We start from the raw sequence: 27,053 nt of genomic DNA on the forward strand, positions 1-27,053 counted from the left end.
CCCGTTAGAAGCAAAGGACAAAAAATTAGTTCCGGCCCAGGCATACCACCAGCACCTTGGGGTCTGCCTGGGAACTGGAGGCTTGGATCTGGGGACCAGACCCCACTCCCACTTCCAGGCAAACTGCATCAGTGCCTCGGGGCCATCCTGGGGACCTGAAGCATGGAGAAGGGGACTGGACCCCCCTCCCACAAACAGGCACACCACACCAGCACCTTGGGGCCTGCCCAGGGACCTGAGGCAAGATGAAGGGGACCAGACCTCTCTCCCACAACCAGGCACAACATGCCAGCACCTCAGAGCCCACCCAGGGACCCAGGGCATTGAGAAGGGGAATGGTCTTCACTCCCACAACCAGGCACACTGTGCCAGTGCTTCAGGGCCCGCCCGGGGACCCGAGGCATGGAGAAGGGGACTGGACCTCTCTCCCACAACCAGGCACACCAAGACAGCACCTCGGAGCCTGCCCACGGTCCCAGGGCATGGGGAAGGGGACCGGACCACCTTCCCACAACCAGGCACACCACACCAGCACCTTAGGGCCTGCCCGGGGACGCGAGGCAAGGAGAAGGGGAATAGACCTCTCTCCCACAACCAGGTACACCACGCCAGCACCTTGGGCCCCGCCCAGGGAACCAGGGCATGGAGAAAGGGACCGGACCACCCTCCTACAACCAGGCACACTGAGCCAGCGCCTTGGGGCCCACCCAGGGACCTGGGGTATGGAGTCAGGGACCGGACCACCCTCTCACAACCAGGAACAACATGCCAGCACCTCGGAGCCCACCCAGAGTCCTGGGGTATGGAGAAGGGGACCGGACCTCTCTCCCACAACCAGGCACAACATGCCAGCACCTCGGAGTCCACCTGGGGACCCATGGCATGGAGAAGGGGACTGGACCCCTCTCCCACAACCAGGCACACTGAGCCAGTGCCTTGGGTCCCACCCAGGGATCCACGGCAAGGAGAAGGGGACTGGACCTCTCTCCCACAACCAGGGACACCGTGCCAGCACCTCGGGGCCCACCTGGCACAGAGGCATGCAAAAGGGGACTGGACCCTCTTCCCACACCAGGCACAAAACGCCAGCACCTCGGGGCCCACCTGGGTACCCAAGGCATGGAGAAGGGGACTGGACCCTCCTCCCACAACCAGGTACACTGCACCAGGATCTCAAGGCCCACCCAGGTACTCAGGGCATGGAGAAGGGGACTGGACCCCTCTCCCACAACCAGGCAAATGGCGCCAGTGCCTTGGGGCCTGCCCAGGGACCAGAGGCATAGAGAAGGGGACCAAACACACCCCACAACCAGGCATACTGCCAGTGCCAAAGAGCATGCCAAAAACAGCACCTCCATGTGGGTGGCCCACCACAGCCACCACAATAACCATGGCTGCTGCAAAAGTAGCTAGATGCCACAGCCACCATGCAGATGGTCCGCCAACCACTGGAGTGCATTCACACAAGAAGGGTCACCAGCAGAGACAAAGAAAAGAAGAGGATGTCTGTTTCCACAAAACCCATTTCAGAGTGACGGAAGAAGCAGCTGCTCTATGATAATATTGGGGGACCTGACCACACCTCTCAGCATTGGACAGATCATCTAGGCAACAAGTTAACAGAGTAACCATTATTCTTTCAGAAGAAGAAATCTAGGGCAATTAGTGGGGGGAGGGGGAGAGAATGGGGGAAAGGGAGAGGTTGGACAAGGGGCATAAAGAATAATTACGATTTGTAACAATACATATGCTAGTAATATTGATTTAATCAACATATCTCAATGTTCAACCCCCAAAATACGTATAATTGGTTTTGATTCAATAAATAAAATAAATTTAAAAATAAAAATAATAAAAAATAAACATCAGCTCAAACTGTCTGCATGCCACGTGTTAAGTAATTAAACAACGAACTAGCTGCCATCCCGTACGTGTTAAAAAGGCACTTAAAAATCTGTATTTGAACAGCAAACTAATGCACATATTTATCATTTATCTGGATTCTTTAATTTCTCTCTGAATTAATTTAGATTATTGGTTCAGAGTACCCAGTACTTAATTTTAGTCCCCCAAAGAAAAGCTTTGTAATCTTTTCTCCAAATCAACAAAATAATTAGATTTAAATTTAGTTACTGAAATAGTTTGTCTCCCTAATTACGATTTACTTGGATAACAAACGAAGAAATGAGAACTCCGTGACACAGCACTTTTTTTTTTTTTTTTTTTTTGCCTTGGTTATCAGAAAGCTTTGGACTCCATTCAGAACCCAACTACAGGAATTAGCTTGTCTCAAGTATCTAATAGTAACTACTCCTTTAACTTCCTCTATGTGTTCTCATTCAGATTTTATCTGGTTTCATATTATAAACAAATTGCACATATCTCAAATCCTGGTAGAACAATTCAGTAAAGAAATGCTAAAAAAATCCGTGTGTCAGGGTAGTATATTGAGCAGTAAATAAAATGTGTTCATCGGAGTTTTAATTTCTGGAATGATTTTTGTTAATACTACACACAAAAACTTTAAGCTAGCCTTCACATTTAGTGGTTAATTCTATTTTAAAAGTTCACATGCCTCAATCATTTTTACTTTAAATTAATACCATCATATCAATTACTTTTTCAGTAGTAAACTAAAAACTGATCAAAACAGTCACGTAACACAGAACTGAATGTTTCCTACTGACAGTAGGAAATATCTGTGCTATTCTTAAAGTGCTAAAACCCCAAGAAGACTGGCCCAGTGATAAAAGGCCCATGGTAACATGAACTTGGAAATAACACAACTGATGACTGTCCTTGCACTGTTGCTGACCAAAGTCCTTGGTTTCTGGGAAGTAACACCGGGAGGAGAGGGTGAGGCTGGACAAGCCTCTAGTGTTCTCCAGGTTCAGTCTCCATGGGATTTATCTACTAACCAGGAGATTGAGGAACAGCGGCCACTGTCTCGAAATCTCCAATTAGCCCAGGACCCAAAAACATATCCATGCACATTTAAGCTGATTCTGCACCAGGGACTAACACAGAATTTGGTACAACCTGCCCAGTCACCACCAACAGTTCATTGCTGTGCATTTCATTGGCCTGCAATAACAAAACCCTGCATCTTAGGGCAATGAAAATTTTGGATTTCAGTTACTTATGACAGGGTTTTTCTCTATTTGTTGAAAATTAATTTAAAATTAAGCAAAAGGCATCTGTTTTGTTTTGTTTGTATACTACTCTCTCCAATACTCAACTGTTCCAATACTAACAGGAGAAGGAATTTATTCATATTTAATTTAGCTAATTAGTTAAGTTTTTTAATACTGCAAAATCTTACTACCTAAAATTGTTTAAAGATGTACAGATAAATAAATCTACTAATTAGTTAATTTGTGAGATAATTTGTGAGAACAGTATTTTCCTTACATTATGATGATCCCATTATCAATGGAAAATGAATCAGAAGGTAATCCAGCAATATTCCAGGCTCGAATTGTCACAGCTTCTCCCAGGGTACCCATAAGAGAATAATCATCTGAGCAGGGGATATCTCTTCCTTTGCACAAATTTGTCCACTCCTTGGTTTGGTTCTTTAAAACATACACAGAAAGATATAAAATGAGGCTGGAGGTTATCAAAAGAATACTTTATAAATTTCTTGATTATGCTTTATTCACTGAGTCAACAAACACCATTGCTGAAACTCTACCTCAAAAATGATTCGTGTTTATCAGATTTTGTTTTCAAATAAAATTATAATTTAGAAGATCAACTATGTACTCAAATAAAAAGTAATTATACTCAAATTATATAAATAAATATATAAATCTTGATTGATCAGTTATCAATGAAGTGAGAATCTTGTATCTGGAAAAAATCATTATCATTGTTAGTCTAAAGCTTCACTTTAGTTGGGGACCACCATGATTTTCTGCATTTGTTCTTTATGTCACAAATATTGAGCAAAAGTTACTACAATATTATGGTGTAAGACAAAATCCACTTTGAATCAGCAGGAGACACAAAAATCATTTATTTCTGGTTTTCATATGCCCCGTGGGAGGGACTATACAGGGCTATTAGGTGACAACAAGGATCAGGGCACACCTGGAAATTTGAGATACCCTATCTGGGGCACAGTCTGCTAGGATGCCCAGGAACCAGGATTATACTTACTACAAGCCAAGGTTCACACTCAGAAAGTCAGAAGTCAATGTCCAAGTTAAGGTTACAGAACAAAGATTTCAAAAATAGTGAAAGACATGATGAGAGAAAATAGGTTAGGAACCAGCCAGGAGAAGGTGGCAACAAGCAAAGGGGTTAGGTGGATATACATGGCATTGGTACCAGCCTTTGGGCTGATGAGGATGCTGTGTGTGCATAGGTGGCACTGGCTGAGAGGCTACGGTGGTGGGCACTGCCATCTCCATCAGGCTCCTGCTGAGTAGTTCAGACCAACATTCCTTTAGGTTTTCCCATGAAAGGCTATGACAGTTTGGGGGGACTTGATGACTCCCATGACCTTGATAAGCTAGTTAATATTATGTAGAATGCCCCACAGTTGGGTCTGTGTGTTGTCCCTCATGATTCAAGGTTATGTACCTTTGGCAGGAATATTATAGATATGGTAGTGTTCTTCTCATTGCATCCCATCAAGTGGTACATGATTTCAAGATGTTCATTTACTGATGACATTCATTTTTATCACTTGATTAAGGTGGTGTCTGCCAGGTTTCTGTCTCATAATGATATGAACTTATGTGTGATTATAGGTTCTTTGGATGGTGGGACACAACACAAAGACACAGATAAAAGGCAGAATTCCTTGTCATTTATAGCTCCAAAGGAGAGAAGACTGCCATACAGTGTCACACAGGCTGTTGTCTCCCGCCAGAGGCTGCTAATACATGGTCAGCAGGATGGGGTTAGCTAGATTTCATAAACTTCCTGGGGATTGGGTATTTTGAAGAATTCTACAGGTGTGAGGAAGAATGGGTTGTCCATGAGAGTTAGGTGTCTGGGAGCCTCTGGAAGGTGCACACTGTAACCCTACAGTGTTAGAGCATAGTCAGGGAAATTGTTGGGGTAAGGGCTTAGCAAATTTCCCATAGAAGATATATTAGTCCATTTCTGTTGCTTATAACAGAAATACCTGAAACTGGGTAATTTATAAGGAAATAAAATTTATTTCTTACAGTTTCAGAGGTTGGGAAGTCTAAAGTTCAGGGGACATATCTGGTGAGGGCCTTTTCCTGGTAGTGACTCTACAGTGACACAGAATATCACATGGTGAAATGGCTGGTCAAAAGAGCCTAGCATCCTCACTTGCTCTCCTGTTAAAGCCATCAGAACCACTCTCGTTACTCCATGAATGGATCGATCCATTCACCAGGGCACAGTCCTCACAATCTAATCACTTCCCAAAGCTCCACCTTACAATGACCATGATAGGATTTCCCACCCTCTTAACAGTTCAAGTGGAGATTAATCTTCAGTGAGTTTGAGGGGACATTCAATCCACAGAAAAAGGGAATCTGGAGTTTTTAGCCATGGTTTAAAATGGTTAAGAGAGCACTTGTGAAATATTATATTACAGCTTCCGCACTGTTAAGTTGCTCTTTTCCCCTTTCCCTTTGCAACTAATAAGGATTTTGCAGGGAGGTACTCTGTAACTGTGAAAATGCCCTGGTTTTTGTCAAGCACAGCAGTCTTTTTTTTTTCATTTATTAATTTATGTCAGTATAGACTCATCATTTCATATTTTTTTTCAATGGGTTATAATATGTTACTATCATTATTTGTTGTGATATTGAAATTGTCCAAAATTTGGCCATTGGGAGTACCCTTAAGTTAAATTGTGTCCTTTTAACATATCCCCATCATTCTTTGGGTACTTCCTTACTCTTGCTCAGAAAAGATATTTCAGGCTTATCCTACAGTGAAGTCCAACATAACCAAGGATAATTCTGCTACATTAAGGTCAGCTGATTTCATAATTCCTTAATTCCACCTGAAAGGTCCCTTTGCCACGTAATGTAACATATTCACAGGTGTAACAATTGGAGGTGAAGATCATGGATCCAAAATTCTGCCAATCGCAAGTGCCTGATAAATATCCTCTGGCTGTTTTGTTTTGTTTTGTTTTGCTTGATTGATGAGTCCAGGAACAGGTGGTGTAGCTACGCAGGGAGAAGGGGCAGATAGCATTTCCAGTTTGGATTCTATCTCCTACTACATAGTTCCTACTGACATGTTTTGTTTTGTTTGTTTTCAGGCAGTAGGTTGGCCTGCAGACTTTTGGGGGAGGTCTGCAAGTTTTCCTGGCTTTAGCTTGATGCTGGAATAAGCATGATAGCCTATGACATGGGCAAGAGGTAGAGAGAATGGAAGCAATAGTTGCTGTGGAATGCTTTGTTTAGTGTTATCACGGATGAACTCCGGATTAGTGATTTCAGTGGCCCAGTTATACGTCTGTAAGGGTGTAGCACCACAGGGTAACTGAACAAGCATCTCCACGTACAAGCCATGGGCCTTGCCTGATAATCAGGTGGCAAGACAGATGGTGAAAGTGGAAAACTGGCCATAAGGGTATCACCTTGGTGAAAATATCAACCACCACAAAGACAGTTTTGACTCTGATTATTGGCAGGGAAAAGGTAACTTAGAAAGTTCAAATTAATTCAAACTCAGGGCTTGTATATCCTTGACAACACTGTAGGATTCTGTTTTGGGGATTGGTATGGGCATTGCAGCTGAAGTACTGTGGGCCCACTTATCCTGGGAGAGCTCTATTTTCCTATGTTTTATTTATAAAAGGCACCAGAAATTCTGCAAAGAGGTTGATGAATGATTGACAACTACTCAGCTGTAAGCTCAGAGGTGGGACCAGCTATGTATTTAGGGCCCTTGGTATCGAGAGACTTGGGACTCTTTGATGTTAGAACAGGACCAAATGTTGCAAGGCCTCTGATTTAGTCTGGGTTTCGCAGAAGCAGACTCTGAAATGGAGATTTATGTGAGGTGATGTACTAAGGAAGGGATTTCAGGGGAAGCAGCACAAGGACAGAGCAGAAGCCAGTAAAGGGTGAGGGACCAGCCTAAGCCCTGCAGTGGGTGGCTTCAGTTTGATCCCAGAGGGAACCTCAGGGGTATAAGTGACTCCTTGGAGTTGTCCCAACCCGAGGGAAGGGAGACAGACTCTCGTGCTCAGGTCAGTCATTCATTAAGGGCTGCCCCAGAAGGGAGTAAGTTCCCAGGCACTTCTAGCTCTCCAAGCATGGGGTAAAGTGGGTTCTGAGAACCCAAGGGAAGTCTTGACCAAAAAAAAAAATTAAAAAGGCCACCAGTGCTGGTTGTTGGCTGTGAAAGCACGTGGAAGGCAGGAGGAGATCTGGGCAGAGTGCTGGTGTTGCCAACGTGACTCTTACATTGAGAAATGCAAAAGAAGCCTCTGATGAGTGTAAACTGCCAGCTGTCTTGACCTGAGAAGAGTGACGATTCCAGAATAGACTCAGACAATGAATTCACAGGAAGGAACAGTCACATCAGAGACTTACGGGTAGAAGGAAAATCCTAGGTTGATACAGTGAAGTAAGGAAGGGCAGTTAAAATTGCCTTCAGTGCCTCATAGAGATGACATGGGGTGGGATGAAGCAGCTGTCTGAATCAGGGGTATGGACTGTGGGTGAAAATTCTCAGAAGGAGCTATAAGCTTTGCTTGTATCATGTGTCTAGCTTGAGTGTGGCTTTGCTTCCATCAATAAGTCTCCAAGGTTTCAGCCCTGGAGCTCAAGGTGTCCTTGACGCATCTGAGTAGAGGTCTGACTGGGAGACCCTCGTTCTGGTAGAAGCAGGGTGATGGCAGAGTCCTCAAGACATGGTCCCTTGGAATGAGGCTGTCGGAGAGGTTGGGTTGGGAGGAACAGTACTGGGTGGAGCTGGTGTACTTTCCGCATGGCACTGCAGTGCTAAACAGGAGCCAGTGCAAACACCCAGGGGTATGTTATGAGCCAACAGTGAAGGATCAGAGTGGCTGCAGCGACTCCTATTGTTGTTCCGTCAATGTAGGAGAGTGGAAAGACAGCTAAATCAGGATCCAAGTGACCACAGTCTTATTCCTGCTCTGCTATTAACCAGCTATATGGCTCTGAGCAATTCTCTTAATCTTCCTAAGCTTCAGTTTGTGAAATTGACAAGCAAACAAATCTATCACTAAATAAACGGTGTTATGTTAAATGTTAACTATTTGAGCTACAAGATAACCCTGGACAAATCAAAGACACCAATGAACAGGCAAAGATAAGAAGAATATGAATGCCACACACCAGGATGAAGGCTGCCGGAACCCAAAAGACTAAAGCCAGAAGCATCATCTATGAGAGGATTTAATTCCAGTTTAGTTAAGAAAAGACAACAACAACAATCAAAGAAACCATAACAGTGGCATTGAAAATTAACCCTGCTTAGGACAAAGTCCTGAAATTAAGTGAGGTTCCTTCGAGACAATGTGCAAGCAAATGCTTTGTAAAACTCCAAAGCCCTACGTAAAGGTGCTGGATCATGGGATGATCACACATCGCTCCTTGCTTGACGTCAGAAGCCATTGCCAAATGCTGTGAATTTCTCCTTTCCCTTTAGTCTCATTACCCCTCCTTTTTTCTTTTAGTTCTTTTAATTTTTGATAGGATTATGTCCTGGTCTGGATTCCAGTTCAACTTTTCTAAAGAGAGCTGAAGAGTATGCAGGTCTCATTCGAGAAAGAACTGAAAAGTAGAAGAGAAAAGCAGGGAGAAGGACAAGACTGACTCCTGGGCTTAGGCGTCGGGCTGGGGAGAAGGCTGAGGTGGAACCAGTCAAAGGGTGGGAAGTCAAAGCAGGACATTTTCTTTTGTCAGGATTCGTTTTCTTAGGAAAGAAGCCATGCATCCGTAGGGTTCTAAGCAGGCCTACCTTTCCCTCCCCTAAAGTTTCAGCCTCTGAGCTGATTTTGAAATGACTTATTATTAAGACTCATAGGGAGTAGTTGAGTAAACACACACACATGCACATGCACACACACGCACACAAAGGCCTGATACCTTTATATTTGTTCAGGAACTAAAATTTCATCATTAGAGTCTAGCATTTCACATTACATTTTAAAGAAGATCTTTTTTGTTTCTAAAACAATTAGATTTTAGACGAGTATTTCACATAGCATCTTTTATTCCCAAGCTAATTTATAGGATAACTAAAACACACAACTAGAAATCATTTAAAAATATTTCACTCCTTGTACTTACCAAAAAAGCAAAAACAAAACAAAACAAACCCTAAGGCTACTGCTGGCTGTGATGGCAGGTGGGTCAGAAAGAGACAGAACAGTAGCCCTCACCTGTCTGTAGTTAGTTGTAAAGGCTCCCAGGTAAGCCACTACTCCTGAGGAAATGAGGATATCACCTGTCAAGTTGATGTACAACTGCCCTAGCTCCAGAGCTGTGTGGCTCCAGCGAGTTTTCTCCCCTCCAAGGCCTCCAATCAACTGCTCAGCTCGTTCTAGTTTTTTGCTGCACAAGTCAACCTCAAAAATAAAAGCGAGCTTTTATCAACATGCACAAGTAGAATAACTTTAAAATTCTGCAAGATTTTACCCTCAGACATAAAGTTATTTTTTCGATGACAAACTTCTCCCTGGAATTTAAAAAAATTATATAAAAGAAAAATGTGACGTAGTTCACTATGATACAGGAAAGTTTGACATTTAGAATCTTTTTCATATGAATTATCTACTTTAATACAATTGGTGAAATTCATAATGGACATTTATCATGTAAAACATAGAATAGCTCTATTTAAGGAAATGACCTAAGTTAACACATGGAAAGTTAGGTAAGTAATAAAGAACATTCTTCTGCAAATACAGATGTTTTCTCTCCATTTTAAATAATCTAGATGCAGTTTATCTTAAATATTCTATGAACGTTTTCCCCTCATTTAACTTATGATTGATTTAATGATGATCTTAAAGGTTAAATGTTTAAAAGTTTTGGTAGTTTATGCTAATTTACAAAGCACATTTCAGGCTGTTAAATTGTGTCAACCTACTCAGACACTTGCAATTAAGCATAAATTAGGACATCAATCAATCTCTGAGAGCTACTTTGTGCATAAGACTGCCAACCAAATATGATATATGTAATTAAGCAATGTGATAAAAAAAGGGGGGGGGGCGAGTAATTATGAAAGTGGCAAATTTGGGGGAAATCTATTTCAATTCATGCAATAGCAATATTCCAACAGATTATCTGAATTATTTTGATTTAATTTTTAAGTGACTTAGCATCATTACTCTCAGAAGAAGACAAGATTAGATAAATCTTATTTTAAGGTTCAAAATGAAATAATTTACATGAAAAGAAGAATTCAATAATCAATAAAAGCAGAGGTATTTAGATTATTTGGGGATAAGAATTTGGCTTATTCTTTCTCCTAATGCTATTAACATTTATATAAAACAAATGTTTTTTGACTACAATATATAATATACTATATCAATTTATCTAAAGATAGGTTTGAAAAAAGCAAAAGATATGTAATTGATAATATTTCTGATTCTTCCTAAATTTAAACCATTGCTCTTTCAAGTTTCCCTCTTTATTTTTTTTTTTTTTTTTTTTTTTTTTTTTTTTTTTAAATTTTATTTTGTCGATATACATTGTAGCTGATTAATGCTCCCCATCACCAAAACCTCCCTCCCTTCTCCCTCCCCCCCTCCCCCCCAACAATGTCCTTTCTGTTTGCTTGTTGTATCAACTGCAAATAATTGTGGTTGTTATATCTTCTTCCTCCCCGCCCCCCGGTTTGTGTGTGTATGTGTGTATGTGTGTGTGTGAATTTATATATTAATTTTTAGCTCCCTCCAATAAGTGAGAACATGTGGTATTTCTCTTTCTGTGCCTGACTTGTTTCACTTAATATAATTCTCTCAAGGTCCATCCATGTTGTTGCAAATGGCAGTATTTCATTCGTTTTTATAGCTGAGTAGTATTCCATTGTGTAGATGTACCACATTTTCCGTATCCACTCATCTGATGATGGGCATTTGGGCTGGTTCCAACTCTTGGCTATTGTAAAGAGTGCTGCGATGAACATTGGGGAACAGGTATACCTTCGACTTGATGATTTCCATTCCTCTGGGTATATTCCCAACAGTGGGATGGCTGGGTCGTATGGTAGATCTATTTGCAATTGTTTAAGGAACCTCCATACCATTTTCCATAGAGGCTGCACCATTTTGCAGTCCCACCAACAATGTATGAGAGTTCCTTTTTCTCCGCAGCCTCGCCAGCATTTATCGTTCATAGTCTTTTGGATTTTAGCCATCCTAACTGGGGTTAGATGGTATCTCAATGTGGTTTTGATTTGCATTTCCCGGATGCTGAGTGATGTTGAGCATTTTTTCATATGTCTGTCGGCCATTTGTATATCTTCCTTAGAGAAATGCCTACTTAGCTCTTTTGCCCATTTTTTAATTGGGTTGCTTGTTTTCTTCTTGTAAAGTTGATTGAGTTCCTTATATATTCTGGATATTAATCCTTTGTCAGATGTATATTTTGCAAATATTTTCTCCCACTCTGTTGGTTGTCTTTTAACTCTTTTAATTGTTTCTTTTGCTGTGCAGAAGCTTTTTAGTTTGATATAATCCCATTTGTTTATTTTTCCTTTGGTTGCCCGTGCTTTTGGGGTCGTATTCATGAAGTCTGTGCCCAGTCCTATTTCCTGAAGTGTTTCCCCTATGTTTTCTTTAAGAAGTTTTATTGTCTCAGGGTGTATATTTAAATCCTTAATCCATTTTGAGTTGATTTTAGTATACGGTGAGAGGTATGGATCTAGTTTCATTCTCCTGCATATCGATATCCAGTTATCCCAGCACCACTTGCTGAAGAGGCAGTCCCTTCCCCAGTGAATAGGTTTGGTGCCTTTGTCAAAGATCAGATGGCAGTAAGTGTGTGGGCTGATTTCTGGATTCTCTATTCTATTCCATTGGTCAGTGTGTCTGTTTTTATGCCAGTACCATACTGTTTTGGTTATTATAGCTTTGTAGTATAGCTTAAAGTCAGGTAGTGTTATGCCTCCAGCTTTATTTTTTTTGCTGAGCATTGCTTTGGCTATTCGTGGTCTTTTATTGTTCCATATAAATGTCTGAATAGTTTTTTCCATTTCTGAGAAAAATGTCTTTGGAATTTTGATGGGGATTGCATTGAATTTGTATATCACTTTGGGTAGTATGGACATTTTCACTATGTTGATTCTTCCAATCCAAGAGCATGGAATATCTTTCCATCTTCTTGTATCCTCTCTAATTTCTCTCAGCAGTGGTTTGTAGTTCTCATTATAGAGATTTTTCACCTCCTTGGTTAACTCAATTCCTAAGTATTTTATTTTTTTGGTGGCTATTGTAAATGGGCAGGCTTTCTTGATTTCTCCTTCTGCATGTTCACTATTGGAGAAAAGAAATGCTACTGATTTTTGTGTGTTGATTTTGTATCCTGCTACTGTGCTGAAATCATTTATCAATTCCAACAGTTTTTTTGTAGAGGTTTTAGGCTGTTCGATATATAGGATCATGTCATCTGCAAACAGGGACAGTTTGACTTCATCTTTTCCAATCTGGATGCCCTTTATTTCCTTCTCTTCTCTGATTGCTCTGGCTAGTACTTCCAACACTATGTTGAATAGGAGTGGTGAGAGTGGGCATCCTTGTCTAGTGCCTGTTCTTAAAGGAAAAGCTTTCAGCTTTTCCCCATTCAGGATGATATTGGCAGTGGGTTTGTCATATATGGCTTTAATTATGTTGAGATACTTTCCCTCTATACCTAACTTATAGAGGGTCTTTGTCATGAATGAGTGCTGAACTTTATCAAATGCTTTTTCAGCATCTATAGAGATGATCATATGGTCCTTGTGTTTGAGTTTATTAATATGGTGTATCACATTTATTGATTTGCGTATGTTGAACCAACCTTGCATCCCTGGGATGAATCCCACTTGATCGTGATGAATAATTTTTCGTATGTGTTGCTGTATTCTGTTTGCTAGTATTTTAGTGAGGATTTTTGCATCTATATTCATCAAGGATATCGGCCTGTAGTTTTCTTTTTTGGTTATATCTTTACCTGGTTTTGGTATCAGGATGATGTTTGCTTCATAGAATGAGTTTGGGAGATTTGCGTCCGTTTCAATCTTTTGGAATAGTTTGTAAAGAATCGGTGTCAATTCCTGTTTGAATGTTTGGTAAAATTCTGCTGTGAATCCATCTGGTCCTGGGCTTTTCTTTGTTGGGAGCCTTCTGATAACAGCTTCAATCTCCTTTATTGTTATTGGTCTGTTCAGATTTTCTACGTCTTCACGGTTCAGTTTTGGGAGCTTGTGTGTGTCCAGAAATTTATCCATTTCCTCCAGATTTTCAAATTTGTTGGCGTACAGTTGTTTATAGTAGTCTCGAATGATTCCTTGTATTTCAGATGAATCAGTTGTAATATCGCCTTTTTCATTTCTAATTTTTGTTATTTGAGTCTTCTCTCTTCTTTTTTTTGTTAGCCATGCTAATGGTTTGTCAATTTTATTTATCTTTTCAAAAAACCAACTTTTTGATTCGTTGATCTTTTGAATTGTTTTTTGGTTTTCAATTTCATTCAGTTCTGCTCTGATCTTAATGATTTCTTTCCGTCTGCTAACTTTAGGATTGGATTGTTCTTGTTTTTCTAGTTCTTTAAGGTGAAGTGTTAGGTTGTTCACTTGCCATCTTTCCATTCTTCTGAAGTGAGCATTTAATGCAATAAATTTTCCCCTCAATACTGCTTTTGCAGTATCCCACAGGTTTTGGTATGATGTATCATTGTTTTCATTAGTTTCAATAAACTTTTTGATTTCCTGCTTGATTTCTTCTTGGACCCATATGTCATTAAGTAGAATGCTGTTTAATTTCCATGTGTTTGTATAGTTTCCAGAGTTTCGTTTGTTATTAATTTCTAGTTTTAATCCATTGTGGTCTGAGAAGATACATGGGATAATTCCAATTTTTTTGAATTTACTGAGACTTGATTTGTGACCTAATATGTGATCTATCCTGGAGAATGATCCATGTGCTGATGAGAAGAATGAATATTCTGAGGTTGTTGGGTGGAATGTTCTGTAGATATCTGCCAATTCCAATTGGTCTAGAGTCTTGTTTAGATCTTGTGTTTCTCTACTGATTCTTTGCCTAGATGATCTGTCTAATATTGACAGTGGAGTGTTCAGGTCCCCTGCTATTATGGTATTAGTGTCTATTTCCTTCTTTAGGTCTAATAGAGTTTGTTTTATAAATCTGGCTGCTCCAACATTGGGTGCGTACATATTTATGATTGTTATGTCTTCTTGATGCATCAGTCCTTTTATCATTAAGTAGTGTCCCTCATTGTCTCTTTTTATGGTTTTTAGTTTAAAGTCTATTTTGTCAGATATAAGAATAGCTACTCCAGCTCGTTTTTCTTTTCTGTTTGCATGGTAAATCTTTTTCCATCCTTTCACTCTTAGTCTGTGTGAATCTTTATGGGTGAGGTGGGTCTCTTGTAGGCAGCATATAGTTGGGTCCTGCTTTTTGATCCAGTCAGCCAGTCTGTGTCTTTTAATTGGGGAATTTAAGCCTTTAACATTAAGAGTTGTTATTGAAAGGTGTTGATTTATTCCTAGCATTTTATTGGTTGTTTGGTTGTCTTAGGTGTCTTTTGTTCCTTGCTTTCTGATTTACTGTTTGGTTTCTTTGTTTGTTGGTTCCTTAGGTTGTAGATAGTGTTTTTGTTAGCTTGTTTTCTCTTCATGAATGTCATTTTTATTGTACTAGCGGGTTTAGATTTTTCTTAGGTTTTTATGGCAGTGGTAGTTATTTTTCAGGAACCAAACCCAGTACTCCCTTGAGGATTTCTTGTAAGGGTGGTCTTGTGGTAGTGAACTCCCGCAGTTTTTGTTTGTCTGAGAAATATACTATTTGCCCCTCATTTCGGAAGGATAGCCTTGCAGGGTAGAGTATTCTTGGCTGGCAATCTTTGTCTTTTAGTATTTTGAAAATATCATCCCATTCCTTTCTAGCTTTTAGGGTTTGTGATGAAAAGTCTGATGTTAACCTGATTGGGGCTCCCTTATAGGTGATTTGACGCTTCTCTCTTGCAGCTTTTAAGATTCTCTCTTTGTCTCTGAGTTTTGCCAATTTGACTATGACATGTCTTGGAGAAGGCCTTTTTGGGTTGAATACGTTTGGAGATCGTTGAGCTTCCTGGATCTGAAGATCTGTGATTTTTCCTATACCTGGGAAGTTTTCTGCCACTATTTTTTTGAATATGTTTTCAATGGAATCTCCATTTTCCTCCCCTTCTGGAATACCCATGACTCGGATATTTGAACGCTTGAGGTTGTCTGATATCTCTCTCAGATTTTCTTCCATGTCCTTGATTCTTTTTTCTTTCTTTTTGTCTGCTTGTGTTATTTCAAACAGCCCATCTTCAAGTTCAGAGGTTCTCTCTTCAACTTCGACAAGCCTGCTGGTTAAACTCTCCGTTGTGTTTTTTATTTCGCTGAATAACTTCTTCAGTTCAGCAAGTTCTGCTACAGTTTTTTTCAGGACATTGATTTCCTTGTATATTTCCTCTTTCAGATCCTGTATACTTTTCCTCATTTCATCATGATGTCTAGCTGAGTTTTCTTGTATCTCATTCAGTTTCCTTAGAATTATCACTCGAAATTCCTTGTCAGTTATTTCAAGGGCTTCTTGTTCTATAGGATCTAGAGTATGAGATTTATTAACTTTTGGTGGTGTACTTTCTTGATTTTTTGTATTTCTGGTGTCTTTTTTTTGGTGTTTATTCATTGTGGCAGGGGGTTTCACAGTCCACCGGTTTAAGACTAATGGCTAACTAGGATGTTGCTGTGGTTGCCAATTTGGTATGGCTCCCGCTGTGACTGCTCAGTTGGCCTCTAGTGTCTTGTGTGTGTGGTTGCCTCGGGTCTTGGGCTTCTCCGGGGATCCACCTTTCTGGTCAGCTTGTACTCTGCTGGGCTGGTGGATCACGTACCACAGGGTGTGTGATCTCTGTTGAGCTTTCACTTTCTGTACAGGACTTCTCCCCGTTCCGTGTGCTCTGGCCCAGGCTGTTAGATCGTGCAGTGGCGACCCCACCGGGTGTGTGGTTTCTGTCGAGACTCCGCCTCCCTGGCCGCACGTCTCTCCCCTCTGTGCACACTGTGCTGGGCTGGGGCGTGTCTTCTGCACCCCTCGTCTATCAGCTGGGCCTTCAAGACCCTGCTCAGCACCGCCTCGCCCAGGAAGTCTACCAGGTTTCTGCTAGGCACAGACGACCGGTCTCTCTGGGTGCCTTTGTAGCACTGTGTAGATCTTTCTCGGGTCTTGTTCACCTTTGTATCCCCCCGGTATAAACCGAGTCTAGTGCCCGCCTGCAGCCTGCTCTCCAGCAGGTTCAAGCGGACCTGGGAACTCTCCTACCACACACTATTCCCAACCAGAAATTCGTTAGGCTTTTTTCCAAACTGGTGGTCGCAGAGATGGTATCTGCCTCCCAGTAACAGGAAGTTTACCGGGGCCGGAGTCCAGGGTGTGGTGGAGTGACAGTCGGCCCGCCCGTACTTCCTAGCCCTCCCAAAACTGGTCGGGACGCCCCACACCCCCAGTCCTGCCAGAGAACCGCGGAGGGAGTGGGAGAGGAGGTCGGCCCGCAGGGTCCAGAAAGCCCCGCGCCAGGCCAAGCAAATGGGCTCAGTGATGGCCGAGCAGGGCGGAGCTGCCCGCACCTGGGAAAATGGAGGCAGCACCGGGGCAGTGAGTGGCCTGGTGGTGCAGGCGGAAGCCGCGTGGGCATTCACCCCCCGAACAGAGCTGTGCCAGGGATCACTCACAGTGCTGTGCCAGGTCGGGCGCTCGCTCTGTCTCTGGTTTGTTGCCTTCCGTGTTCTCGGCGCTGCCGCCTCGGGCTGTTCAGTCGCGGCGCCGCTCGGGCGCTCCCAGGAATCTTCTTTAATGCCGGCCTGAAACCTCGAATCCTGAATAGGGCAGCTGGCCGCCTTCAGTGCGGCCCCAGCCTCCGGGATCCTGGCTGCCTCCACAGCAGCCCTGGCGCCGTGTTCCCTGTTTCAAGACTCACTTTTGCAGCTAAGAATCAGTTCTTTTCCTGCTCCACATTTCAAAGCTGTTGCCTGTAAATGAGGCAGCCTCTCCTGCCGGGGGCAAAGTGGCGTTGAGCCCCCACGACCGGCCAGCAGCAGTAGTCCTCCCCCAAGAGATGGCCAGAGGAAGGTCCACAAGTTTCCCGGCTGCCCGAGGCCCAGTGGCCACCTTTTCCACCTCAGCTACTCCGCGCCAGCCGCCGCAGCCGCCGCCATCTTGAAAACTCTCAAGTTTCCCTCTTTAAATATCTCCTGTCTTCCTAGTTTCTTTACCCAACCATTCTTCTTTCAACAATGTTTATGGTGAACTGAATCAAGTTTTGGACTTGGATATAGTTGCCATCAGAAACAAATAAAAATGGTTTAGCAAAAATCTCTTCCTTCAAAATCAGATTTTTAGTACACATATATGCATATGTTCATTTTACATTATCAAAATCTTCTCACATTTTATTATTAAAAAAAATAAAATTTATTTCAAGCATATAGCAGAATTGAAAAGTGTTTACAATTAGCAACTGCATACTTGCTTATTGGTTATATTATTTAAGCTAAAACTGATCATTTGAAAATCATGTCCAACCATATGTCACATTTCTAAAGATTAGCACAATGCCTATATTTGTGGAAATATAGAATACAGTATAGATCCTACAGAAGGAGGCAGTCTGATACCATGGAAAAAGTGCAGCCATTACAGTCATATGCCTGGATTCAGGTCTTAGACTTAATGCTTATGTGCTCGCTTCGGCAGCACATAGACTTAATGCTTAGAAGCTGGGTTGACCATGGACAATTTGCTTAACATTTCTGTGCTTTAGTTTCCTCAAAGGGTACAAAAAGATTTCCCCCTCAAAAGGTTGTTCTGAGAATAAATAAGATAATACAACACTCTTAGAACAACAGTGCCTGTACCTAATAAGCACTCAATATATGTTGACAGTTATAAAATATTTTCACTTTTTTTTCTGTAACATAACCAGGGGTTAGCAGTTATGGCATCACTATATAAGTCAATCACTTATATAGTAATCATTGATAATAATATTTAGAGTAATCATAGTATAATCAAGTTATATAAGGTATCACTATGTAAGTTATACAATGGTATCACTATATAAGTTAGAGCAATGATTTTAGTCTTAAAAACATTTTCAGTGAACTCTGTATGGTTCTGGGTATAAAGTTCCAGTTTCAGCTCTGCAATCAACTATTATACAACCTAGGTCACTTAACACTTGGGTTCTCCATTTTCTTATAAGATGAAAATGATTTAAGTAATTTAACTCAATATGCTTGTAATCTAAGGCAGAGATTGGCAATTTTTTTTTAAAGGGCCAGCATGTAATTATTTTAGGCTTTGTAGGCCAGGAGGCAAAACTGAGGATATTAGGTATTATGTAGGTACTTATATTGCCATTTAATGTGTCATCATTTAAAAATGTCAAAACCATAATCAGCCAGTGGGCCATACCAAACCAGGCAATGGGCAGATCTGGCCTGTGGGCCATAGTTTGCCGACCCCTTGCTGGGAAGTAAACAGTATTGGTGCATTACATGCTAGTACAAACATCATTCTTCTTTACAGTAATTGAGAATTTGCTCATATTTATCTCTATCAGCACATACCTGGTTTTCCAAGTCAGCCTTCTTCTGCTTATTTAATTCAAGTGTGTCTTGAAGCCTGGCCAGTTTGTCCTGGACTTCCTGAAGAGCTGCCTGCTTCTTTCTAAGGCCATCCATGGCAATTTTAAGCTCCCCTTCTGCTGCAGCCAGTTTTATTTTTTTTGGAGCTACTATTTTTGCCACTCTGCAAAGAGTAAAATGGAAAATTAAATATTTGTTTAATATTCTGGTACACTATCTAACACTGAATTTATTTTTCTAAAATCCTTACTATGACTCCAAAAACTTCTTTATGCAAAATCTATACTGATTTCTATATTCCATATTTCATGTAACAATTAATCAAACTTGATCACAGGCAGAAGAAATGACTATTAAAATAGATATCAAATATAGTGTTTTAAAATAAAATTCTTTACCCAAAATAAAATATTGCCAGTGTGAATTTTGGTGATTTTGCAAAAGAAGAGTAGGATATTCATATAGAATACAATATTAGTGGAAACTAGCCTAATTGGTTAGAGCTCAGTTCTGATGAGGAGAAAGTGAGATATTTTATCTTCGTCATTTTACTTTTTTTAAAAATCCTAATATACCCTCAGTGAACAGTTATCTTATAAATACGTATGTGGTAATAAAAGGGACAGTATAGGAAAAAGGATGGATCTAAATTCTCTTCTCAGTATCTAGAAAATGGAGTCAGCCACATTATCTTTCTAACTAAATGATAAAACATAAGTTAAAATTTATCATTTGCATAACTTATCATGGTCTGAGACATACATAACATCACTATACATGTATAATGATTCAAATTGAATATGAGTTTAAAAAACATATTGTAATGGTTGATTTTTGAAAAAAATAACTATTAATTTTTACTCTGTTTTGTACATGATATAAATGGTTCTTATACAATCATCAAAAAAGGCTCCTCATCTCACAAGAATATGTTATGGCAGAGGTTTACAACATGTGATCCAAGGACTGCTGGGGATCCCAAAGACACCCACCCCTTTGGGGGATTCATGAGGTCCTTCCTTGTCCAACTAAATACATGTGTGAGCCTGGATTTTCTTTATATATTTCAATCAAAACAACATATTGCAGCAGATTGAATGAAGAAGCAGATTTGGGAATCCAGCTGTTTTATATTAAACCACATATTAAAGAGACTTGAAAAATATAATAAAACACCAGTCTTCTCACAATATTTCTTTCTTTTGGGGGAAAAATGTGGTTTTCTAAAAAATGAAATGTTATTTGTATTAACATGTAATGTTTTATTGCTATTTTTAAATGAATAAATAAAAAATTTTTTAAATTCTCTGTTTTAATTTACAATATGCTAAACAAAAGCTTTTGGGAGTCGTCAATAATTTTTAAGTGTAGAGGGTTCCTGAGTCCAAAAAGTTTAAGAACGATTATATTATACTATTTAATCGGTATAACCTTGCCTCCAGTAAATATGTAAACACATACCAGATTCACACATGATTTGCCGAGGATCTTCTCATTTACATAGCTTTTAAATTTTATATCATTTAAATGACCAAACATGAAAATAAAACATACCAGTTTTTTTTATAAAGGACTTACTTATCATACGAGTCCATTGCTATGACCCATTTGCACAGACCCTCGGCTGCTGTAGAGGCATTTCTAATCTTCTCTGGAACAAAATCTGGATTTGGAATATAATTTTTTCTTATGACACTCATATATGCTGGAGGAATATTGTCCTTGTCATATTCATGAAGTGACTGTAAAAACCTAATGTCCCCAAGCAGTCTCTTAGCTGGGCCCCAGAAATCCTCGATTTTTTTTCCTGAACCTGTTGGGTCGGGGATTTTGTCAGCTTTAATGCCTTTCAAGATGCATATAGCTTCCATCACAAGCTTGACACCAGCGGGAGGACTCTTCATGGATTTAACCACTGTAATATCCTTGAAATAACAACATGATAATTATTGAATAAGAAATGTTTGTTTATGTGTTAGTTGTATAATTTGTTCCTATTTTCAAACTTGGGCTTAAGATACAGAAACTCACTCTGTTCATTGGGTAGAAATGGTGACAATGATAGAACAGTGCCAAAAAGTATTGAGAAGTTTGTCTTAAAGTTAACAAAAAACGAATAATAAAAAGATAGCCTGTGTGAGACACTTAGGACGTAGTCTACTTCAAAAACACATAACAAGACATTTGTCACAAAGCAGACTTTTGTAGCTCCTTAAAAATTATAAAAGGAATAGATACCTGCTGCAAACACTAGAAAAATAGAGAAATTTGCATAAGAAAGTCTCCTATAATCCCAATATACAAAGTTAAATGCTGTAAACATTTTTGTTTATATTCTTTTACCTTTATTTCTCTATATATGCCACAAACCAGTATATATGCTATAAGTTAATCAATGGAATCATAGTTTATATAACATATATGTTGCTTTAAAATTTGCTCTGTTTCATTAACAACATATAGTAGACATTTTTCCTTGCTGGTAAACATTTATATCACCATTTATAATGGCTGCACAGCACTCCAATGTATAGATATCCACAGTAATTCTCATACCTTATCTATGTTTCTTCCTTTGCTTTTTACTATTACAGTTGCCATGTTGAATTAAAGACTCTATAACTTTTATTTTTAAAACTTTTCACACTTATTAACAAACCGCTCCCCAGAAAGTCTATAAAGGTGCCTGTTTTACCAGATTCATCAGCAGGCATTCTGGTAGGCAAAAAAAAATCTTATTTTAATTTGTAATTTTTTTTTAATGCAAATGAAGTAGGATACATTTTCATATGCTTATTGATTATTTTTATTTTCTCTTTTGTGAATTTCTTCTTTATATCATTTACTATCCTTTCTTAGAGCTATTTTTTCTTATTGATTTGTAAGACCCACCTTTATCTTTCTAAATTGAAATATTCCCCTTTCTCATCTTAATTTTAATACCACATTTCATCAAGGCACACTATTGGAAAATAAATCATAAAACATTATTATTTTACCTATCAACAACAACAACAACAACAACAAAAAACCACTGACAAACATCTACTATAAGGCATATCCCAATTACAAAAGTGTCTTAATATGAAAAAGGTGCACCTTAGAATTAAAATGCATGCTTGAGTCTCATGCCTCTGTTGGTTACTAAAGTGCAAAGTTGTGTAAAGTTCTTAAAATAACTGTCTTTTTTATGGTAGGTTATCATACCTGGCAGCTTTCTTCCTTTGTCATGCACATGTATTTCTTTTTTCAGGTGATTTAGGGAATCCTTATGCCAATTTCAAAATGATTTCATTCCATTGAAAGTAGAGACTAATTTGAAGGGATCAACTGAATTTTAGCACACAACACTAAGTACTTTCTTAAGGTCCCATGACATGTTTCCTAGCAAGTGTGTGGCTAAGCTCTTACCTGTGCAGTAAGAGTGTCAAGGGCGGACAGTGCCGACTCTAGTATCGGCAAGGCTCCGGCCAGGTCAGCGTCACACTCATCTTTGATGGCTTTGGAAGCCATGGCTTGCTCATTTGCTATTGTTTCGTCAGCTTTCACTACTTTTTCAGTTTTGGCAACTTCTACAGACTCCCTCTCGATGATGACCATCATTTCATCAACTTCTTTGCTAGCAACTTTTAATTGAGGATGCAGCGCCTCCAACTCAGTTTGCATCGTGGCTACTTGAGAAGAAGCAGAATCCAGTTTATCCAACCCCACTTCGTACCTCTTCTTCATTTTCATTACTTGACTGAAAACAAATAGATACAAAACAAAACAACACAAAACAAAAAAACAGGGTTAGTCATGAGCCTCTGTATCCTACATCAAGGGAAAAATTAAGTGTTCTTGAGCTTTGGGGGCTTTTTCAAAGCATAAATGAAAGAGCGATTTGAAAGATTTTCACATATATTAACAATTTGTCAAAAATTATGAACTCTAGAAAATTAGGTTGTTCACAAGTAAGAGCACAGAGTATGTCTTATTCATTTTTGTGTTTTTGGTACCTACACAATATCGAGGCATATAACAGAAATTCAAAAGAATAAATATATTGAATATAGGGCAAGAAGCCTCATTTATCAAAATGAATCGTGTACCTCTAAAATTAGTTGATTTCAACAACACTATTGTGCCTTAAAACCTTTCTATAATCACTTAAACATATTTCAATGCTCAAAATATATTATTTTGAATGTTACCAATAGTGTAAAATAATTTTAAGATGTATTACACATCTTGAAATAGAAATTTTTTGTTAAGACTAAAGTGACAAATAGGACACACAATAAAGCTCCATACTTTTTCTGGTGTAAAATTATTATAAAGTAATAATACCTGGTTAGAAATAATGTAATGTTTTAATGTCTTTAGAATTTAATATTTTAATGTACTTTAAAATTTTTTATCTGCATTCATCATATGTGTTCTCCGTATAGAGAAAAAACTTTTAAAAATAATTTGCTTCATTTTAAAGTATTTGATACACTATAATGTTTCGAAGTAAAAAGTGACACAATTTAGAAATCCCCTTCAAAAAATAGGCTAGAGTAGGACACTGGCCTGAGCTGAAAAAGGTAACCAGGAGAACACTGAAAGGACTGCTGCAGAAATAAAAACCATTTAGAAACTGTTATAGGAATAAAATCATTTAGAAGTGAGGGCATGCCACATTTTTGTCACATGTTGAGTTCCCTCTGAGTGAGCAAAATATTTGACAGTAATGGGAACTGAAGGGACTGGATATATGATACTGTATTATCTGAGTTTGGTTTCAGGTGAAACCTTGTGCAGCAAGCACAGAAAAGGTCTCATTCCTGCCAGCATGAGACAGCTTCAATATTGTGGTTGATCTCATGTGATGCTTTGCTAGCTTAACCACTGATTTCCTAGCAGGTGACCTGATAACTTGCTTCTAGGTTACAGTACCACCTGGCTATTGAAGAGATCTGAAGGCTGTAGCTATTACAGCATGAGTAACCACAGGGCAGGAATTCTACTTGAGGTAAAGGAGAATTTTTTTAAAAATTGTTTTTAATTTGCAAGAAAACTTGAAAGGAAAAAATTTGAAAGAGGGAAATTTGAAAGGCAAATAAGAATATTTGAAAATGCCTACAAAACTATGACTCTTTCAATCTTCCAACAAATTTGTTTCTCATTTTTATGATCTTTTTTTCTGATAAAATGGCCTTAAACATTGTGAGTGCACAAAGAAAAGCCATGAGTGATATCCAAAATTTAACCAGAATCTTCAAAGGCTTTTGATTTTCCTGGATAGGAAAATATGGCGGGGGGTGAGGGGGGGAAAGAAAGGGCCCGATTTCAGTAAGTTGAAGATTGTAAGACCTACACAGAAAGATAATTATCTTGAGAGCCAAAGACATAATAAAATCCAGCCAAGTTATGTAGCAGCCTGGGTGGTAGTTGCAGATTTCACTAGGAAGAGGGGAAATTAACTAATTGTATGATTCAAACACAGGGATGTGGACCACAGTGACTAGAACAACCCAGCTTGGGAGGGCAGAGCAATAGTCACTATAAACATGGATGACGACTGTCACATCCGTATCCAGGAAGCATGCTGGACAGTATGAGAAAAAGTGCTTCAGGGTGCTTGAGATCGTGGGTTAGCCACAGGAAGATTTAGAATTAACTATAGAAATATATACAAAAATCAAATTCATAGAATCAATATTTTTATGTTACCTCTGCACATCTGGTGTTCTAAATATATTTTTTAATTTTTAAAAGAATATGGTTTGCTGGATTAATGGATCAGGCTTGAACTTCCAATATAAATTGTATAATGAGTATAATAAGCAATAGATTTAGATTTGTGTTTACAGTAAAAATCTCATTAATTTTAGAGATAATATTCAAATATTTAGGAGAATTTAAGGCTCATCATTTGTATAAGTTTAATTTACTAGATTTATAAATTATTTAAGTACCTAGTAAAGTTTAAATTGTTAAATTAGACCTTAAAAGAGAAATACAAATTTCTTAAAATTATAAATGCAATATTAAAAAAAATAGTTTAAATGAGGTTTTGAATGTGACCAAACATTAATCGAAGACTCCCTTTAAAGGTGACCACCAAACTTTCCTAAACTTCTTTCTAGCTTAATGTTAATGCTCTTTAATTTTATAATATATATATTGAGTTTTAATTTTTAGAACCAAAGAAATGTTTGAATAAACTTTTCTGCATGTAAAGTCACCCTCAAGAATATCAAAAAGCTTACATTGACATTTTCTATAGCATATAAGTTTATTGGTGTTTATATCGAATGAGAGTTTATTTGAGAAGGAAAGTTGGTCATTTGTATTGAGTAGCTGTCTCTGGGATCTCAGCTGTTCAGTGTCCTAAGAGAGGGTTTATCTATTACCTAATCATTTATCAAAGAAAAATCACTGTCTAGTGGTGTTTACTTAATATCATTATCAAAATACCCTGGGGCTTTACCACAGCTCTGAGTGGCACACCTTCATTCTTTCAGAAAATACAACTATGTGTTTACGATGTGCTCAGCTATGTGTCTACATGAAAGAGTAAAACCCACTCCCTATACTCAAAATATTTGTGGATTAAATCATTTAACGATTTAACAAAACTCACAATATATTTATATGAAATAAATCTCTATTACATCATAGCCGTGTCATTTTGTACACAAAAATCATTTTAAGCTACCATAGCTTACTTAGAAATATGAAATTTCATTTTTACCTTCTTTTCTTTTCTAACAACAGTTTGAAGGTAGATATTAATTCAAGATAAGACGTAGGAGTCACATAATTGTATCTTTGCAGTTCAACATAGAAGGATGTTGATAAATTTATAGTAGAAGTGTGGAAGCTTTTACACATCTCAATACAACCATCTCGTATTTCCTCTGACATTTCAATTTCTTCCAAGAATCGTGAGGCGACCGCCTGCAGCGCATCTTCAGGCCATGACTAAATTTAAGACAAAAACTTTAGGACTTTATCAAAGTTACCATTATGGGTCTGTTACTACTGCAGCCCTTTACGATTCACGGATGTTGAAGATAGAGGGGAATAGTGTGAGGGATGGGGTGGGAGAGAGACTTTTGTGAGGAACTTGCCCCAAGTACGTGCATGCTTGGGGCAGGGAGCCAGCAGCTAGTGCAGGTACATGAACTCTTCACAGTTTGTTCTGGGATTAGAGAAACTGTTCATGAGTATTGCAGGAGCAAGGAAGGGGAGAGGAACTAAACTTAAAGAATATCTATTTCGATGTGCATTTTACCGGTGTTATCTCATTTAGTTCTGCCAAAAATTCTCTGAGGCAAATGTTATCATCCTTTCCCCCTAAACTCCAGAATCACATAAATAACTACCTCCTTGATTTCTCTTGGATGGCTTGTAGGTTTCACAAACTCAGCAAGTCCAAAATGTGATTTCCATCTCCCCCATCACAGTTTCCGTCTTCCCCAACCTAGTAAACATTACCACCATTCAACCATTTGCCCAACCACAACACACGAATCATCCTTGATCCCTCTTCTTTCTCTGTCTCCACCCTACCTTCAACCTATAAGCATGTTCTGTAGGCATCATCCCTAAAATAGCTTCCAAATCCTTTCCCTTCTTTCTGTATCTACCACAAACATCCCAATTCAAGTCTCCATTATCATCTGCCTGGAATATTCCAGTAGCATCCTAACTGCTTGCAGTCTCTACACAGCTGTCACAGTGATCTTTTTAAAATATAAATCAGCTCATATCACACTCCCCAACTTACAACCCTTTCAAGACTTCCAGGCATGCTTAAAATAAAATCCAGACCAACTTGCTAATTTCTACCTGATTTGGCCCTTCCCACCGTTCTGGTCTCAATTACAGCACTTCTCCCAGGCTTACTGTGCTCCTGTCATCCTGATTTTCTCTCAGCCTCTCACTCCTTCTGTCTAGCCCCTTGCCTTCACTAGCTTATTTCCTCTGCCCAGATCTTCTCAGTACTGGCACTTTTTGCCTGTCAGGTTTCCTCTTAAAGGTCATCTGTTCAGAAAGCCCTTTACTCTCTGCGTGCTACCTTGTATGATGGAATTATTTTTTGCTAAACTGTCTGTGGAAAGTAAGCTCAAGGAGAGCAAAGGTCTTGTCTGTTTCATTTGCCTCTTCATCTCCAGCTTTTAGACTAAGACCTGCTACAAAGCAAGAAAGAGTTCGATAAATATGTTTTGCATAAAATAATTAATTTTGCCAAGAAG

The 27,053-nt window shown here is 39.2% G+C and overlaps 1 protein-coding gene across 1 annotated transcript in view; it reads right to left on the reverse strand.

Annotated features, from left to right (window-relative positions):
• DNAH7 (dynein axonemal heavy chain 7) overlaps positions 1-27,053 on the reverse strand; it is a 246,362-nt gene that overhangs the window by 80,653 nt on the left and 138,656 nt on the right. Inside the window, exons 43-48 of the mRNA XM_063077559.1 lie at positions 25,547-25,776; positions 22,237-22,567; positions 20,404-20,750; positions 18,808-18,988; positions 9,359-9,544; positions 3,412-3,575 (exon numbers count right to left, since the gene is read on the reverse strand). Coding sequence (XP_062933629.1) covers positions 3,412-3,575; positions 9,359-9,544; positions 18,808-18,988; positions 20,404-20,750; positions 22,237-22,567; positions 25,547-25,776 — 1,439 coding nt within the window. The remainder of the gene's footprint in view (positions 1-3,411; positions 3,576-9,358; positions 9,545-18,807; positions 18,989-20,403; positions 20,751-22,236; positions 22,568-25,546; positions 25,777-27,053) is intronic.

Source organism: Cynocephalus volans, chromosome 1 (assembly GCF_027409185.1).
Source record: "Cynocephalus volans isolate mCynVol1 chromosome 1, mCynVol1.pri, whole genome shotgun sequence".
Taxonomy (NCBI): domain Eukaryota; kingdom Metazoa; phylum Chordata; class Mammalia; order Dermoptera; family Cynocephalidae; genus Cynocephalus; species Cynocephalus volans.